At 48.0% G+C, this 19393-nt stretch overlaps 1 protein-coding gene across 1 annotated transcript in view; it reads left to right on the plus strand.

Annotated features, from left to right (window-relative positions):
• The window catches only part of LOC307142746 (NACHT, LRR and PYD domains-containing protein 1 homolog), a 49339-nt gene that overhangs the window by 8001 nt on the left and 21945 nt on the right, over positions 1–19393 (plus strand). The window contains exons 3-6 of the mRNA XM_079843818.1: positions 359–384; positions 671–781; positions 1349–1384; positions 1503–3135. Coding sequence (XP_079699944.1) covers positions 360–384; positions 671–781; positions 1349–1384; positions 1503–3135 — 1805 coding nt within the window. The 5' untranslated portion in view covers position 359. The remainder of the gene's footprint in view (positions 1–358; positions 385–670; positions 782–1348; positions 1385–1502; positions 3136–19393) is intronic.

The following is a 19393-nucleotide window of genomic DNA, read 5'->3' on the forward strand; positions in this document are numbered from 1 at the left end:
TTATCATCAGCGTCACATAGGAACGGCTCGTGCAAATCTTTGTTTATTCTCGGCATGTCATCGCAGTCTTGCGTGTGAGAGCGAGACCCCATTTCGATTGGTGTTGTGCCAAGCGGATGAAGCGCGCGTGCAGTCAGCGGACGCTCGCACTGCGGAGCCAGGCGAAAGTATAAACAAGGCTTAACACTTTTGGAGCGCGATGGTGAATGCACTACAGTGATTCACGTGCCACTTAATTAAACATCTGGGCGTCCGTAATACAGGCGAGAAGTAGCGGTACACAAGAAAAGGTGCCCCCCCCCTCAATGTAAATATTCCTGTTTTATTGTCTAATTGTTGTATTTCTTTTCTTGCACAGAATGAGCCGGGACCCGAGTCGTGACAGTATGTCAAACTTGTTGTTTTAATAAAAAAATATAAATTTTAGTTGTAACATGACTTAACCAGACAATGGCTAATGAATCTACAGTATGTTAGTGTATTATTTATCACTTTCTTAAGTTTTAGTTTCGTTATGTAAAGTTTTTCTCTGCTCCTCAAGTTAGGCTTCTATCATTTGTGAATACTAAGTCAGTGGTGAATTTGATTATATTTTATCCTAGAAACACAGCAGAAACATATTTATGGTCAATCAAATTGTGTTATATTGTCTACATTTTTTCATTTTTAGACGCTGGACCGTATGTCAGAGCCACAGCTCAGAGTGGAGGTCATGTGATCACACCTGTATTCTCTAACAGTACAATAACAGGCGATGTCCACATCACACATAATGCACTTGGTAAGTAATATATTTTTATACACACACAGTAGCGGTCAAAATTTAAGAAATATTACTATTTTTAGTGTTTTTGAAGTGTCTTATGTTCACCAAGGTTGCATTTATTCAGTAAAAAATACAGAAAACTAGAAAACCATTGTGAAATATTATTACAATTGAACATTTATTCCTGTGATCAAAGCTGAATTTATTATAATTTTCCAGTCTTCAGTGTCACATGATCCTTCACAAATCATTCTCATATGAGGATTTATTATCAATATTGGAAACAATATTTTTTTTATAACCTGTTACATTTTTCAGGATTCTTTGATGAATGAAATATTAAAAAGAACAACATTTATTCAAAATATTTCATACTCAAGCAGAAACTAACAATTTAAAATAAAAAGCCACTATTATATATTGTAATCATATTTCACAATATTACAGTTTTTTTTCTGTATATTTGATCAAATGCAGTCTTGGTGAGCAGGATAGATTTCTTTTCAAAAATGTTGACCGGTACTGTATGCATATATGAAATGTGTAAATTTTTCAATATTAATTGTCTCTAATGTTCTCCAGGTGTTTCTGGGCATCGCACACAAACTCAAACCTCAGGTGACTGATGGATTTAATAGTAATATGTTACCTTAATATTTACCTCCTGGTCTGACATTTCTTACTAATCAGAATGTCTAAAATCAACCAACTCTTTGTGCATTGATCATTTCTACAGATATCAGCTCAGTGATTGACAAATATAAGGAGCTGATCTGCAGTGAGTATCAGTATGTGAGCGAGTATAACTCACTGCCTGGTGAACAGGTGCTGCTGTCTGAGCGCTTCACACAGCCGCTGATCATTCAGAGACACAGAGATCAGAAAGAGAGAGAAGAAGACATCCGCTCCAGCTCCAGGAGCAGTGATCAATCTGTCCATCTGAACCGTCTGTTCGATCCAGATAACCACAGAATCAGCCCTAGAGCTGTTATACTGCAGGGGAACTCTGGGAACGGGAAATCCTTCACTGTGCAGAAGATCATGATGGACTGGGCATCTGGTGACCTCTACAAACAGCGGTTCAATATCGTGTTCCACTTAAAGTGTAAGGAAATAAATCGCATGTCTGGAGAAAAGAGTTTGGAGGAGATCTTGAGCTACAGCTGCAGTTTAACATCAGATCAGATCTCACAGGTTTTACAGGAGACGCCAGAGAAGATGCTTTTCATCGTTGACGGATTTGACGAGCTCAGACTCCCTCAGGACGATCATCCCAAGTCTCCACACACTGACCTGAATAAAAGAGCCCCACCTGAGGTCAATCTTTGTGCCCTTTTGAGGGGTCGAATCCTGCCAGAGTCCTTCCTGCTGGTCACCACCAGATCTACAGCTACAGACACACTGAGTAAACTCCTCAAAGCACCTCAGAGATTCACTGAGATCATGGGGTTTTCAAGTGAAGGGGTTGAGAAGTACTTCCAGGGATTCTTCCGGAATGAGGAATTCTTCAGGAAGGCTTATGAGTATGTGAAGGCAAATGAAACCCTCATCACCGCCTGCTCCATCCCTGTTATCTGCTGGATCATCTGCACGGTTATGCGAGAGAGATTCAGTGATGGTTCAGATTTAACAAGCGGCCTTGAAACCACGACCTCCATCTACGCTGACTTTATGTCCACTCTACTGGAGCATCACTGCCAGGGTTTGAGTCAGTCCGTCCCGGCCCTGCTGAGGAGTCTGGGTCAGCTGGCAGAGAAAGGGATGCTGGAACAGCAAGTCTTGTTGGATGAGAAGATGGTTAATGAAACGGTTGCAGACCCTGCTGGCAGTCCGTTCCTGAGTAAGTTCCTCTTTAAGAGGAGAGTCCACCAGGAGATGATGTTCAGTTTCATGCATCTCAGCTTTCAGGAGTTCTTCACTGCTCTGTATTACGTCTCACTGGATGAAAAGGAGTTTAAGGAGAAATTCACAAACGTGTGTTTGAAGGGACATTTTGTAGCTGTGGTGAAATTTCTTTTCGGTCTAATGAATGAGGAAGCTAAACACACACTTAAGAGGAAACAGGGTGTGTGTGTTCATCCAAACACACAGAACATTCTGAAAGACTGGCTCTTCCAACGCAGGGATTCTCTCGAGACTCTTCATCATCTCTTTGAGCTCCATGAAGAAAGCTTTGTGAAAGAAGTTCTGAACGAAAAGAGTGAAGTTTCGTTTCGGTTTAGACCTTTAAGAAGAATAGACTGCTGGGCGCTGCTGTACTGCGGTCAGTGCTGTCAGAGCATGAAAAAACTGATTCTCTTTGGATGCGATTTAACATCTGAAAAACTGGCTATGATCCTGCCTGTACTCCACAAGTTTGAGGAATTAAAGTAAGTATCCTAAACAAACCCTCAGTGAACTCAAAAAGTATGTATAAAAAGTCGACAAATCTCTTTCTACAAAAAAAATTGCAGCTTTTTGAGATGTAAAAAAATTCACGCAAGTAAAATCATGTCAGCTCTTTTCCATCTTTAATTGTGATGTTGAAGTCGGGCCACTCAACATTTGCGTATACCCTCTTGTTTTGTTGCTTTGAAAGTCCATAATCTACTGTCATGTTAGCTTCCCCTTTAACTGTGTGTCCAATGCTGTTGGGTAAACTCGCGATTCTTTGTTGTAATTGGTGCATTAGCACTTCTATTATTCTACCTTTTCCCGCCCATCATCACAATGCATGTTCGCACTGCAGCGAGAGAACCATTCAATGAGGCTCTGTGTTTTTGAGTAGTGTATTGATCGCAGTTCTCTCACTACAGTGGACACAGCGTAAGAAATATGGTGGTGAGTGAATTAGGCTTTTAATTAATTATATGCATGATGTGGTCAGAGCTTTTAATTGTTTATTTAATTGTAGCGCTCTCCAAAATTGTGATAAGATTTCCATAAGCATTTCCTATCATGACGGATGATAAAATGTGCAACACATTTGAATTATATTAAGATTTTACCACTTTAAAATGCTATGGAGAAAATCAAACATGAACAGCCACGTGAACTAAAAAGGCAGAGAAAATGCTTCGGTTACTTACGTAACCTCGGTTCCCTGAGAAGAGGTAACGAGTATTGCGTTTGCTAAACGCTATGGGGGAATTTCCTTTCCTCGAGAATTTGAAGCAAATTTTTGCAGGAAGCGGCTGCGTGCTGATTAGCTGTGCTGCTGCAACTGCAGGAACCTATGGCGAGACCGCTGGGCGGGGAGGACCAATCAGGTCCCTCTAACATTCCCGCCTCAGGGGGCAGCAGAATTTGCATAGCCAGGGGTATAAAAGACCCTGTCTCGCCAGGTTAGTCAGGTTAATCGACTGAAGCGACTCCCTGAGCAAGCGTAAGCATGGCAAGCAACGCAATACTTGTTCCCTCTTCTCAGGGAACCGAAGTTACGCAAGTAACTGAAGCATTCCCTTTCGAGAGTACTCTCGTATTGCGTTTGCTAAATGCTATGGGGGACCAATGCAAAACGCTGTGCTCGCTTAACGGCTCTGATAGCCTAGAGACACCAAGCAACAGAGATAGCCAAACATACCCCAGGACCGACCTAAGTGGGCCCGTAGATACGGTATTCATGGGGAAGCCCCTAAACATTAAGCCAGACCTGAGTCGGTATGAAATATGTGTATATTTATCTATATAGACCAGGCAGAGTCGGGTTATAATTTGGTATAATGAAAAGACCAGACAAGTCAAATCATATAAGGAAGTGTATGCTTATGACCTTACACAAGTACTTTAACCCAGACCGGAATATTCAGGCCATAAGGAGTTAATATGTGTTTATATAGCGAGAAGCGCAGTCTGTAAGGCAGGGACATCCAAATTATAAAACCTGATAAAAGTGGACGGGGAGGCCCAGCCTGCCGCCACACAGATACCGTTCAGTGAAATGCCACTGGACCATGCCTATGAAGAAGGTCCTCTAGTAGAATGAGCTAAAAGCCTATAGGGCAGCTGAGATTTTTAGACTCGTAAGCCAGAGAGATAGCGTCCACTACCCATCGTGACAAAGTCTGCTTTGTGACCGCGCACCTGTAGGTGCGGCCGCCAAAGCACATAAAGAGCTGTTCAGATTGTCTGTAAGCGCCGGAACGCTCTACATACAGTCAGGTCCATAAATATTGGGACATCGACACAATTCTAATCTTTTTGGCTCTATACACCACCACAATGGATTTGAAATCAAACAAACAAGATGTGCTTTAACTGCAGACTGTTAGCTTTAATTTGAGGGTATTTACATCCAAATCAGGTGAACGATGTAGGAATTACAATAGTTTGTATATGTGCCTCCCATTTTTTATGGGACCAAAAGTAATGGGACAATTGCCTGCTCAGTTGTTCCATGGCCAGGTGTGTGTTATTCCCTCATTATCCCATATACAAGTAGCAGATAAAAGGTTCAGAGTTCATTTCAAGTGTGTTATTTGCATTTGGCAGTCCTTCCAGAAAAATGCTTCTTTTTTTTGTGATTGTTGCGGGCAAAAATCCTTGATTATGCGGCACGTTTTCTTAAAAAATGCGATGAAAAATGCGGGATATTTATGCAATTTTATGCGATAAAATTGTGGGAACTTGCAAAAACTGCGGTTTGATGAGAGAGAAAAAAAGCACTACATCACAGAAAGTGCTGGAATATTTAAGTTCTCATCTTGTTTTATTGAAGACCTTAATAATGGCTCAAATTTACAAAACATTTAGTCAATCAAGTTCTGTAGCTTTACAAAAGGAATATGCTACAACTTCTTAAAAAATTAATAAATAACTTCCTGTTTTACAGATGTCGCTATACAAAACAGACATTTGAGTGCTTCCAATGCACAAAGTGCAATCTCTTAAAGGGTTAGTTCACCTAAAAATGAAAATTCTGTCATTAATGACTTCCCTTTATGTTGTTGGACACAAATTAAGATATTTTAGTTGAATTCCGATGGCTCAGAAAGGCCTCCATTGGCACAATGTACACTCTCAAGACCCATAAAAGGAAGCCTACTAAAGACGTCGTTACAAAGTCCATCTCACTACAGTGGTTCTACAATAACTTTATGAAGCGACGATAATAGTTATTGTGTGCAAAAAAAACTAAATAACGACTTATATAGTGATGACTGATTTCAAAACACAGCATCATGATGCTATGAATCATCGAGTCGATTCATGATTCGGATCGCGTGTCAAACTGCTGAAATACGTGACTTTGGCGATCCAACCCGCTGAATCGACTCATTGATTCATAACGCTTCAAACCGCTGAATCAACTCATTGATTCATAACGCTTCAAACCGCTGAATCGACTCATTGATTCATAACGCTTCAAAGCTTCATACTGTGTTTTGAAATCAGTCAGCACACAGGGAAACTGCTTTGCTCTTTTGCTGTTATTTTTGTTGGCCAATGGGAGTTTGTGCTTCATCATGGTTTCACCGGTATCTATGGTTTCTCCACGGGGTTTGAAGCTTTTCGATGACGTTCGCGTCGGGTAATCACGTCACTTCAAAACGTACCCATGGCAATAGGCGGAAATGGCGGCTCTTGTGTGAAGTAAACGAAAAATTTTCAACTTTCTGCTAATATATATGAATTTTTTTGCAACGAAAATGCGGGGATTATGAAATCATGATAGCCCCGCATATTTTGCACGCGGAAATAGGCAATTTATGCGGCGAAAGTGCGGCGTATTTGAAAAAGACGCTGACGAGAGCTCGGGAGACTTGTCACACCCCCCCCCCCCCCTAAGCGTCGCTCTGGTCCTGTAACGATAATTAGACACATACATTGGAGAACATAGGGGTGGGCGGGGAGTGCGCCCTGACAGACCTGCGTAAGCCGACCACAGCCTGGAGAGTCCGTCTGCGTTGGAGTTGGCCGTCCCGGCCCGATGTACCACCGTAAAGTGGAAGTCCTGGAGCGCCAGGAACCACCGCGTCACCCTGGCGTTGGTGTCCTTGGCTCGGGCCATCCACTGCAGCGGGGCGTGGTCGGTCATCAGGGTGAAGCGGCGTCCCAGCAGGTAGTAGCGGAGCTCCAGGACTGCCCACTTTATGGCCAGGGCTTCCCTCTCCACCGCCGCATACCTGGTTTCGGCTGGGGTCAGCTTACGGCTGATGTACGTGACCGGATGCTCTTCACCTTCGCGGACCTGGGAAAGGACCGCCCCCAGGCCCGTGTCCGAGGCATCCGTCTGCAGCAGGAAGGGGCAGTTGAAGTCGGGCGCCCGCAAGACCGGCTCCGTGGTCAGGGCGGTCTTGATCCTCCGGAAGGTCCTGTCCAGGCTGCTGTCCCACTGCACCTTCTCCGGCTGCCCCTTCCTGGTCAGGTCTGTCAGGGGAGATGCTAGGGTGGAGAAGTCGGGGATAAAACAGCGATAGTACCCCGCCAACCCCAAAAAGGCTCGTACCTGGGTTTTGGTCTCCGGGCGGGGCGTCGACAGGATGGCGTCTATCTTCTTCTGCTGGGGCTGGATCAGTCCTCTACCCACCCGGAAACCCAGGTACTGAGCCTCGGCGAGGGCGAGATGGCATTTCCGGGGGTTGGCGGTTAGCCCAGCCCGCCGGAGTTCCAGGAGCACCCTCCGCAACCGCTCCAGGTGGTCCTGCCAGGTCTCGGAGTGGATGACTACGTCGTCGAGGTATGCTGCCGCGTACGCTTGGTGGGGACGTAGAAGAATGTCCATCATCCTCTGGAACGTAGCGGGGGCCCCGTGCAGGCCGAAGGGGAGGACTCGGTATTGCCAGTGCCCACTGGGTGAGGAGAACGCCGTCTTCTCCTTGGCGGAGTTGGTGAGGGGAACTTGCCAGTAGCCTTTTGTTAGGTCGAGCGTCGAAATATACCGAGCCCTCCCCAGGCGCTCCAGCAGCTCGTCCACTCGGGGCATCGGGTAGCCATCGAACTCCGAGACCTCGTTGAGCCGGCGAAAGTCATTACAGAAGCGGAGGGTGCCATCCGGCTTCGGGACCATGACGATGGGGCTGGACCAGGCGCTGTGTGATGGCTCGATTACCCCCGACTTCAGCATCTCACGACCTCGTCCTCGATGGCCTGTCTCCGAGCCTCGGGGACCCGGTAGGGCCGCTGCCCCACAATGACGCCAGGTGGTGTGCGGATGTCGTGCTGGATGACTTTGGTCTGCCCGGGACGTGTGGAGAACACATCAGAGAACTGACGGACCAGATGATCCAGCTCCGTCTTCTGGGGGGCCGACAGCTGTGTTCCCACGTCCACGACCGGGGGCTCGACAGAGGCCAGTGCGCTGAGTTGGTCTCTGGTCCCCACCCACCTCTTCAACAGGTTAATATGATATAGCTGCTCTTCACGCCTCCGGCCTGGCTGGCGCAGCCGGTAGTTGACAGGACCCACTCGCTCTATGACCGTGAATGGACCCTGCCAGGTCGCCAGAAATTTGCAGGCGGAGGTGGGGACCAACACCATGACCCTGTCGCCGGGCTGGAACTCGCGGGGTTGAGCCGCCCGGTCGTACAGCTGCCGTTGGCTCTGCTGGGCCTTCGTCAGGTGTTCCCGGACTAATGGCATGACCCTCTCGATCCGCTCACGCATTTCCCTCACGTGTTCGATGGCGGAGCGGAGAGGTGCCGGCTGCTGCTGTTCCCAGGCTTCCCGGGCCACATCCAGGAGCCCCCGTGGCTGGCGGCCGAAGAGTAGCTCGAAGGGGGTGAAACCCAAGGAGGCTTGGGGAACTTCGCGGACTCCGAAGAGGACGTATGGAAGCATCAGGTCCCAGTCTCGCTTATCTTCGGAGGCCACTCGCCGGAGCATCTGCTTGAGGGTTTGATTGAAGCGCTCTACTAAGCCGTCTGTCTGCGGATGGTACACTGTGGTCCGGATCTGCTTCACCTTCAGCAGCCGGCAGAGGTCAGCCATTAGCCGGGACATGAAGGGAGTTCCTTGGTCCGTCAGTATCTCCGCTGGGATGCCGACTCGGGTGCAGAGGAGGAAGAGTTCCTTGGCGATGTTTTTGGCCGTTGCTTTCCGTAGGGGAAGTGCCTCTGGATACCTGGTGGCGTAGTCGACAATCACCAGGATGTGTTCATGTCCACGGGCAGACTTCGGCAACGGCCCCACCAGGTCCATTCCAATTCGCTCGAAAGGTACCCCGATGATGGGCAGCGGTATGAGCGGACTGGGGGGAGGTGCTCGTGGCGCGGTCCTCTGGCAGGTGGGACAGGCTTGGCAGAACCGCTTCACTTCTCCATCCAAGCCCGGCCAGTGGAAACGGTCCCGGATGCGCTGGATGGTGTTGGCGGTTCCCAGGTGGCCGGCCATCGGATGGCTGTGGGCCAGCTCCATGACCATTTCCACGTTTGGTTTGGGAACCACGAGCAGTTCTTTTACCTCCCCCCTTCGCTGGGCGACACAGTACAACAGGCCGTTCCTGACGACGAAGTGCGGGAGAGGATGGGGTGCTGGTTGGTGCTCGTGGCCATCCACTGTCCGGACCTGCGACCAGCAATGCTTGAGCCGGTCATCTTCCAGCTGGGCCTTTGCGAACGAGCCCCCTCCCTGGACCTGTTGGAAGACATCAAAGAACACGTCAGTAACCGGGGAGGGGGACTCACCATCTCTCCCGCTGTCTGTCGCCAGGAGGGCGGTGTTGTGGCTCCTCTTCCGGCGGCGACGACTATGGGGGCGGCTCCCGGCCCGGCTGGCTGGCTGCGTGGTGGCCCGAAGAAGCTCCTCGAACCCCGGCCAGTCCCGCCCAAGAAGCACAGGAACCGGAAGATCTTTCAACACGCCAACCTCCACTGGCCAGGCGCCAGGGCCCGCTGATATTGTCACTCGGCGGGCCGGAACATGACGAGTGTCGCCGTGAACGCAGGTAATCGGGAGCTGTGCTTTGATGGCCTTCTGCGGTGGGAGGACGGTGGCTTGGACGAGACTGACCGAGCTCCCGGAATCCAAGAGGGCCAGGACCGACCGTCCATTCACTTTTACCTCCGCTCGCGGAGCCTCGCGGGGTGGGTCCTGATGCAGGCTGCAACCAGCCAACCATGCGCGTGCTGGCGGGGCCGGTTCCTCCGTGGGCATTGGTTCGTCCACGGGGCCGGGAGCCGCTGGCCTGTGTACTGGTCGCGGGGTACCTTCCGGCGTGCGTCGCTCCTGGACCACCCTCCGAGGGAAGGACGGCGCTCGCTCCCCAGGCTCGCGGTGCATCGCCGCCTCCGCCAACTCGATGGCTTCAACGAGCTCGGCGATGGTTGCCGGATTTGTCATTCCCACCGCCCGCCGACAGTTCTGCGGCTTGGGCGCGGGCTGGGCGTCGAGGCTTGAACTCCCACTCATGGAACAGCTGGGCTGCGGAGATGGCGGATAGCCCAAGACGTCCGAGGATTTCTTTCTTAAGTTCATCATAATTATCAGCCGACTCAGCGGGAAGAGAAAAGTACGCTCTTTGAGCCTCACCAGACAATAGGGGTCCCAGGACCCGCGCCCACTCACTTCGTTCCCAGCTTTCCCGAACTGCCGTGGTCTCGAACATCTGCAAATATAGTTCAACATCATCTTGTGAGGTCAGTTTTGGCAGTAGTTGGGTTGCTCGGACACGCGGATCAGGAAGCAGAACGTGATGGGCGGCGGAGAGGCGGAGGGCGGCGAATTCTTCTTCTATGGTGGCTTGACGGGCTACCAGGTGCTCAGTGATCTGCTGCTGACGTGCACTCACTTCCGTTAAGCGTTTGAGCAGGTCTTCCATGACGGGGAGAAGCGCCGCCCTACTTCCGGGTTCCGTGAGTGACTGGGGAAACAGAAAAAAAACAAAACAAAATGAAAGTCCGGGGATGGTTGGTGATTCTTCACACTCTTGCCCGCATTCTCCACCACTGTGGCAGGGTGAAGAATCACGCAACACAGTGCTAAGTGAAAAGCCCCCGGAGGGTGGGTTTATTGTGAGCAGGTGAACAAACAGTGAGGTGAAGTCTTTGGTGCGCGGTGCTTCCTTCTTCCCGGTGGTGCAGTGGTGACTCGCGGTGACGTCAGAGGGTCTGGGTGGCCGGAGTGTCACAGGCTGCTGTCTGAGAGAGAGAGAAAGGTTAGTGCGCTGCTTCATGGAGTGTTCGTGCTCAGACTGGTGTTCCCATGTGCGGTGCTTTATGTCGTGTGGTGATCGCCTGCAGCTGTGCCAATCCGGTCCGTGCTGAGTGCTGGCAGGTGATCGGTGTTTGTTGCCAGGGCGACGCTGACGAGAGCTCGGGAGACTTGTCACAATATCAAATTAAAGCTAAAAGTCTGCAGTTAAAGCAGATCTTGGTCGTTTCATTTCAAATCCATTGTGGTGGTGTATAGAGCCAAAAAGATGAGAATTGTGTCGATGTCCCAATATTTATGGATCTGACTGTATACTCTCAGCGCTCTAACGGGGCAGCAAATTTGCATCCTTCTCGTCTTGCGACGAAGGAAGTGCTGAAAGTGAATGACCTGTGCTCTGAACGGAGTAGAGAGCACTTGGGTACATATCCATGTCTTGGTTTGAGGACGACTTAAAAGTCGTTTGGCCCAAATTCCAGACAGGAAGCGTTCACAAGCGCATGCAGAACACCCACTCGCTTGACTGATGCGAGTGTCAGCAGAAAAGCGGTCTTGAGTGAAAAGAGCTTTATGCTCACAGAATGAAGAGGCTCGAATGAGGAGCCTTTCACGGCATCGAGGATCGTGGACAGGTCCCATATAGGGACTGAAAGGGGGCGAGGTGGGTGAAGCCTTCTAGCCCCTCTGAGAAAGCGCACAATCAGGTTCGCTTTTTTCCCAGTGATTGTCCAGTCACTTGAATGTGATATGCTGCTATGGCAGCCACATAAACTTTGAGCATGGAGGGGGAACGACCCGCGTCCAATAGCTCTTGTAAGAAGGTGAGCACCTCTGATATTTCACAAGTATGTGGGATCAGACTTCGTGCTTTACACCAGTCAGAAAAAAAAACTGACCATTTGCCTGAGTAGAGCCGCCTGGTCGCGGGAGCTCTAGCTTCAGAAATAGTGTTTAACACACTTTCAGAGAGGTTCTCTTGTACCCATTGATGGGGCAGATATGGAGTGCCCATATAGTGGGACGAGGATGCCAGATCTGCCTTTTTGCCTGCATGAGGAGGTCTCTCCTCAGCGGAATTGGCCATGGGACTGTGTCTGACATCTGACTCAGCTGTGAGAACCATAGCTGATTTCTCCAGAGCAGGGCTATTAAAAGCACAGCGCATTTGCTCTCCCTGATCCTCTCGATGACCTGGGGTAACATTGAGATAGGCTGGGCCAGTTGTGGGCCAGCAAGTCCTCATGCTTGGAGAAATATATTGGGCAATGAGCATTGTTTTCTGAGGCGAAAAAATCTATCTTTGCCTTGCCAAACATGCTCCCAATTATCTGAATCGTTTGTGGGTGCAGAGACCATTCCACTGGGGAAATGTTGCTTCTGGACAGCATGTCCGGACCCTGATTCAGAATGCCTGGCACATGAGCCGCTCTCAGCGAGCTCAGATTGCACTTTGCCCATATAAGGAGTTATTTCGCCATCGTGTGCAGACCGAGAGATCTCATGCTGCCTTAGCGATTTATATAGGCTACCACTGACATGTTGTCCGTTCGGATCAGGACGTGGTGGTGTTCATGTATGGAAGGAAAGCTCTCAGTGATAGTATGACCGCTTTCATCTCCAGACAGTTTGTGTGAAGGCTCTTTTCCGAGTCTGACCAGAGACCGGAGATTGGCCTGCCCTCGTGAAGGGCTCCACAACCTAGGTTGGATGCATCTGTCGAGATAACTTTCCACTTCGTAACAATGTCCAAACTCACGCCCGTCTGATACTAGATGGGACTTTTCCAAGGAGCCAGAGCTAATATGCAGCTGTGGTCGACCTTGATTCGTAATTGGCCCGAAAGCCATACGTGAGCTGGAATGCGGCAATTCAGCCAGCGCTGAAGGGGGCGCATTTGTAACAGACCCAGTCTGAGAACTGGTGCCGCCAAGGCCATGAGACCTAACATCCTCTGAAAACATTTGAGAGGAGTGTATACACCGGTCTTGAAAGAGGCTGCTCGACTCTGAACAGAGAGCGCGCGCTGTGACGCCAGTCATGCGCTCATCTGCAGTGAGTTTAACACTGTTCCCAGAACGGAACGTTCTGTGTGGGAGACAATGAGCTCCTTGCCACATTGATCCTGAGACCCAAGCATTTCAAATGGTTGAGAAGCCAAGATCTGTGGGTTAGCAACTGATCTCTGACTGCGCTACTATGAGCCAATCGTCAAGATAGTTGAGAATTTGCATTCCCCGTAGTCTCAGCGGGGTTAATGCTGCGTCCATGCACTTCGTAACCTTGCGGGGCGCCAGAGATAGGCCAAAGGGTAGCACTTTGTATTGTAAGGCTTTCCCCTTGAAGGCGAATCACAAGAATGGCCTGTGATGAGGGGCTATTTGGATATGGAAATAAGCATCCTCTCGATCTACAGTGAAAAACCAATCTCCCGGGCGAAAGTGCGCGAGGATTTGTTTCATTTTTTTAACATTCTGAACAGGCGCTTCATGAGGGCTTAGTTCAGATGTCTGATATCTAGAATGGGTCAGAGACCAAGTAGCGACTGTAAAAGCCTGACTCGCTCTGTGAGGGGTGCACGGTTTCCACCGCTCCCTTTATTAACAGTTTTGATATTTCGGTTTGAAGCACGTGACTCATGACGCTTCTCACTGTTGTCTCTACCACGGTGCGAAAGCACGGTGGTCTGCGAGCGAACTGTAGCGAGTAACCTTGTTTTATTATGTTCAACACCCATGTCGAAATGCCGGGAATACCTGTTAGCCCGGTTGCATTGTGCTAGTGGCACTGTGAGAGGCGGCGTGCACTGAATGGCGGTGGCGCGTTTATTTGAGTCGCCGTGGAAGTGGCGTTTACCAAGGAGATTGTGTTTGTGTACAGGAGAGCGCATTTGTTCACGGGCTCGTTGACTGTGGGAATAATGTTTCCAGTCGCCTGAGTGCAGGGGGGCCGGGGAACACAGAATAGCGGGCAAACGCTTTATTTGGGTCGCTGGGGAGATGGTGCTTGTGTACAGGCGAGCGCGTTTGTTTACGGGCTCGTTGACTGTGGGAATAATGTTTCCAGCTGCCTGAGTGCAGGGAGCTGGGGAACATAGGGAAATGCTTGAGTGTAGGGGTATAACTTTGATGTTGGCACACTGCCTACAGATGAACTCGTAACAATGTGAGGATAGTGTTTATGTTAGGCGGCGCCTCACCTTGCAGACTGTAAAGTGGACGCATTCCTTGCGTGTGTGTGGTGGCGCACACTGTGTAGTGGGTGCAACTTACATTAGAGTACTCACGGCGTAAGCCGGTGAGCGAGTCCACAGAGATAAACGTGTAACAGCGTTAGTGTGCAACCGAGCATGTTTGACCACAGGCTAGTTAATTGCAATATTACATCTCCAGTCACCTGAACTAAAGGAACTGGGAGAATTTAAGGAAGTCCAGGTGGTATGGAAGCCATTTCACATGCCGTTATGCTTTAGTCTAGACCGTGGCGGATTTATGAGTGATTTTGTGGCGCTGAATTAACAGTGCTTATGCAGGAGTGCACACTATGTAGTGGACACATTACCTACAGTGTTGAACCACTCCAGCCGCCTGAATAGAGGGGACTGGGAGAAGTGATATAGTGAAAAAGGGCGCAGGCTAGGCAGCCATATTACGACACCGTTAAGCTCTAGACAGAGAGCGCGTGCTATGACGTAGGTCGCGCTCTAGTCAGCGAACGCACTGCCATAACGCAGCCATTTTAAAACTCCCTTGGCAGCGAGAACGGCTGTGACGTAAGCCGCGTTCTCGATATATCCAGCAGCCTGAGTTCGCTCGTCTACTCTAGCATTCTCTGTCCACGGCTATTCTCAGAGCGGCGGGAGCGAGAGAAGAGGAAGAGTAGAAAAGAGGAAGAGTGAGGAGAGCTTAGGCTTGAGTTCGCTCGTCTTCTGTCCGCGGCGCTTCTTCAGCGCGGCAGGAGTATAGCTTTCTCTGTCCGTGGCCATTTTCAGAGCGGCGGGAGTGAGAAAAGAGGAAGAGTGAGGAGAGCTTATGCTTGAGTTCGCTCGTCTTCGCTGTCCGCGGTGCTTCATCAGCGCGGCGGAAGCAAGAGAAGAGGGAGAGTGAGGAGAGCTCCGTGCGGTGGGAGTATAGCATTCTCTGTCCGCGGCGCTTTATCAGCACGGCGGAAGCGAGAGAAGAGAGTGAGGAGAGCTCCGTGTGTCCGCGGCGCTAATTAGCACACCGGAAGCATAGCATTCTCAGCGCGGCGGACGTGAGAGAAGAGGGATAGAGAGGAGAGCTCCGTACGTTCGCGGCGCTTCTAGCGCGGCACGCTTAGTAAGCTCTTAGAAGTGCCGTTGCAGCGGCAACACACACACAGACATAGACACAGTAATAAAGGATATTTAACGCTGGGTGGCGCAGCTGGAACAGCAGGCGGCTGAAGGCGGACACCAGGCGGGAATCCGGCGTCCTCAGGGCTGCAGGAAGTTCCGCTGGTTGCGTTTCGACGGCAGGCTTCAATCCACATGCAGACTTTTGGGGACTTTATCTTATTCGCCGTATCCCCCAGAGTTAGATAAGTCCATACATACCATTTTCATCTCTGTGCGTGCCATAACTCTGTCAGACGCATCCACCGCTAGCCTAGCTTAGCACAAAGACTGCAGGTAAATGGCTCCAGCTAGCCTACTGCTCAATAATTGTCAAAATATCGCCAAATTTTCCTATTTACATGTTGTGATGTGTATAGTTACATTGTGTACTAAGACCGACGGAAAATGAAAAGTTGTGATTTTCTAGACCGATATGACTAGGAACTATACTCTCATTCCTGCGTAAGGATCAAGGAACTTTGAGCCGTACCATGAGTGTAGCAGCGCAATTATATTATGCAGCACCTGATGATAGACCCCAGCGCTCTGTGCAAGCAGATTGTCACGTTGTGCGTCGGACCCTGTCCGAATGATGGCCAGACTTTACTGATGTTTCATGGAGTTTATTGAAACCGTTTGATCTCCAAAAAATCACCGTAAGAGCTGAACAAATAAAGCAAAGAAGTGCGCATTAACACCTCGTACACAAACTCTCTCTCTTCATAGCATTATCATTAACATACAGCAAAATACACAAAAATACTCATTACAGATGACAGTAAACTAGAACATACACAAACATACACTTGTTCATTTCATTAGTTTTGTCGACTACGACTGAAGCATGGTGTTGTGACGCTTCCCCTCATGTGTATGTTGATGGGCGTGCGTTTGAGCCAGCGTGGAATGAAAAACAAAGGACCAGCGAGAGACTTACGCACACCCATAGCGGTAAACTTGAGGAACGCCCACCAGAACACACCCTTGTTTTCACTTATTTTGGATTAGCCCAACCCACTGGAGAAGAGAGACAGATTGAAGTACCGGTAGGCTAGTTTACTGTATTTTATTTATTTAATTGTGTGAGGGTTTTTTCTGCTCTTGATCTGGCTTGTTTAATAAATATTCCTTTTTTATTAAAGTGGATATACCTTTTGTGTTTAAGAGTAAAAGCTTTAAGTTAATAGTCTATTCATGTCTCAGCCGCGAAGCTGAGCTGATCTTATGCTCGAGCTGCACAGAGCGGCTGAAATAATAGTGTCTGTCAGTTATTATAATACATATGACAAAAACAGTTGTCTAAATTATGTTGCATATTCCTCAAAAGTTCTTGTGATGATATCACTAGTTGACAACAGAGTACTATATTTTGGAAATCATAGGCGTTCACAGGTGTTCGATCACTTCATGGCCACAGGTGTATAAATCATACCTGCATACGCTTCTACACACATTAGTGAAAGAATGGGCTGCTCTCAGGAGCTCAGAGAACTCAAGCGTGGTAGTGTGATAGGTGGCCACCTGTGCAATAAGTCCATTCGGGAAATTTCCTCACTACTAAATATAGCAAAGTGTGGGATGCAGTGGGGTAAAGCATGCCGCCACTGGACTCTAGAGCAATGGAGACGTGTTCTCTGGAGTAACCAATCACACTTCTCTGTCTGGCAATCCCATGGACGAGTCTGGGTTTGGTGGTTGCCAGGAGAACGGGACGTGCCTGACTGCATTGTGCCAAGTGTAAAGTTTGAGGAAAGGGGGTTATGGGGTGGGGTTGTTTTTCTAGGGTTGGGCTTGGCCCCTTAGTTCCAGTGAAAGGAACTCTTAATGCTTCACCAAGATATTTTGGACAATTGCATGCTCCCAACTTTGTGGGACCAGTTTGGGGACGGCCCCTTCCTGTCCCAGCATGACTGCGCTCCAGTGCACAAAGTGTTGGTCCATAAAGACATGGATGAGCGAGTTTGGTGTGGAGGAACTGGACTGGCCTGCACAGAGTCCTGACCTCAACCCGATAGAACACCTTTGGGCTGAATTAGAGCGGAGACTGAGAGCCAGGCCTTCTCGTCCAACATCAGTGCCTGACCTCACAAATGCGCTTCTAGAAAAATTGCCAAAAATTCCCATAAACACACTCCTAAACCTTGTGGAAAGATTTTCCAGAAGAGTTAAAGCTGTTAGAGCTGCAAAGGGTGGGCGACTCCATATTAAACCCTACGGATTAAGAATGGGATGTCATTAAAGTTCATGTGCATGTAAAGGCAGGCGTCTCACAACTTTTGGCAATATAGTGTATGTTTAAAATTAACCAATAACATTCAAAATCTTACTGAATAGCATGGGCGTCAGAAGCACAAAAAAATTGTGGGTGGGTCCTTCCACAGAAATTGTTTTACTGGAGTAGATGCCATTTACTGTAATTTGGTGCCTTTTAATTAAACAATTGCTTTTATAGCCCAAAACGGTTACCAAATACCTGGCACAAAATTAACACCGCAACAAAAGTCTAGTATGAGATGGTGGTCCAGTGGGTTAAACCATGGAACTGACACACAGAAGGTTGCTGGTTCGATCCCAGCGGTCCTTGAGCAAGGCACTTTACTCCATGTTGCTCCAGGGGGATTGTCCCTGTAATTAGGGCACTGTAAGTCGCTTTGGACAAAACGTCCTTCCTCTACCAAGCAGAAGAGGAATGTCATATTTCAGCATTATAATATCCTCAAATACAAATCTAAGTCAACAAATGAACAGCTTCAGAAATAGAAAAACTGAGTTTTAGAAATGCCCAATAAGAGCCCAGACCTAAATCCAATCTAAAAAAAAACTGGAATAGAATGACTAGAAGAGGGTTGTACACAGGAGATCAAAAATATGATCTGAACCTCTTTTGCAAGGGAATAATTGACAAATCAAGTTGTGCTAAGTTGACAGACTCTTACTCATAAAGACTGTCTGCTGTATTAAAAGATAAATGTGTTTCTAACAAGTGTGAGTGTGCACACTTTTACAATCAGGTGTTTAAGACTTTTATATTTGTTAGTTTTTCCTTAAAATGTTCTTTTTGTTTGTTACTTGAATGTTGTTGTTTGTTTCAATAGTGCATCAAAGGTGGAAAAAGATCTAACATGATTTTAAGTGCTTTAACAAAAAAAAAACAATCTGTAATTGTTACAGGGGGTGTAGACTTTTATACCCACTGTGATCAGTTGAGGTTATTGGCACCTCTGGTAGATCAAAGATGGCTGTGAAAATAAATCTGCATTGTTTATCATTTTGATCTTTCATTAAAAAACATCGCAAAAATCTGACCTTTCATTGAAGTAAAAGAATTGAAAGTGGGGGAAATCTCATTATGAAATAAATGCTTTTCTCCAAAATACTTTGGATACAATTATTGAGTCTTGGGGTCAGAAAGACTAAAATAATGACCAAACAGCTCCTACATCAGCTCATGGTGTTCGGGAGGTTTTGAAGAACAATCCTCCTCGCTCATCCAGAAACAAACTCCAGCATATTCAGCTCAGACACGACTGGAGCTTCAGACGGACCTGCTTCTGTGGTCACATGACACTAAAACAAGAGCTTTTTGGCAGAAAACACACCAGATGGGATATAAAGACCCCATGCCCTCGGTTAAATACACGGCTGGATCTTTAATGCTGAAGCCTATTTTTTTGTTGGAGGTCCTGGACTTCTTGTTCAGACACATGGCATCATGGATTCTAGCAAACACAGCAGATAAAACATCAAAATCAACACAGAAATGTGTGACTGAGCACAGAATGAAGGCCGTCTCAGTCCCTGAGCTGAACCCTATAGAGCAGTGGTTCTCAAATGGGGGTACGCGTACCCCTGGGGGTACGTGAAGGCACTCCAGGGGGTACGTGAGATTTTAATATATAGCCTACATATATTTTAAAAAGCAGCATCCATGCAAAAATCCTTTAAAAATAATTATCTAATAAATATTTCAGGAAAATATAAGTATAAGTTCACAAAATGAGTTTTATATTCATTAGGCTATTCAATTTCATTATCCTAAAAATCCAGAGTCTCCCCCATACCAGGATGGTTTGACCCAACCTGTCATATGCCGCCTGGCATCACCTGTGTCAATCACTTGGATCAACGATAGGGTGACCAGACATCCCCGTTTCCCGGGGACAATCCCGGTTTTTAATGTTCTGTCCCCGACTGGAGTTGTCCCT

Source organism: Gobio gobio (assembly GCF_949357685.1).
Source record: "Gobio gobio genome assembly, chromosome: 19".
Taxonomy (NCBI): Eukaryota; Metazoa; Chordata; class Actinopteri; order Cypriniformes; family Gobionidae; genus Gobio; species Gobio gobio.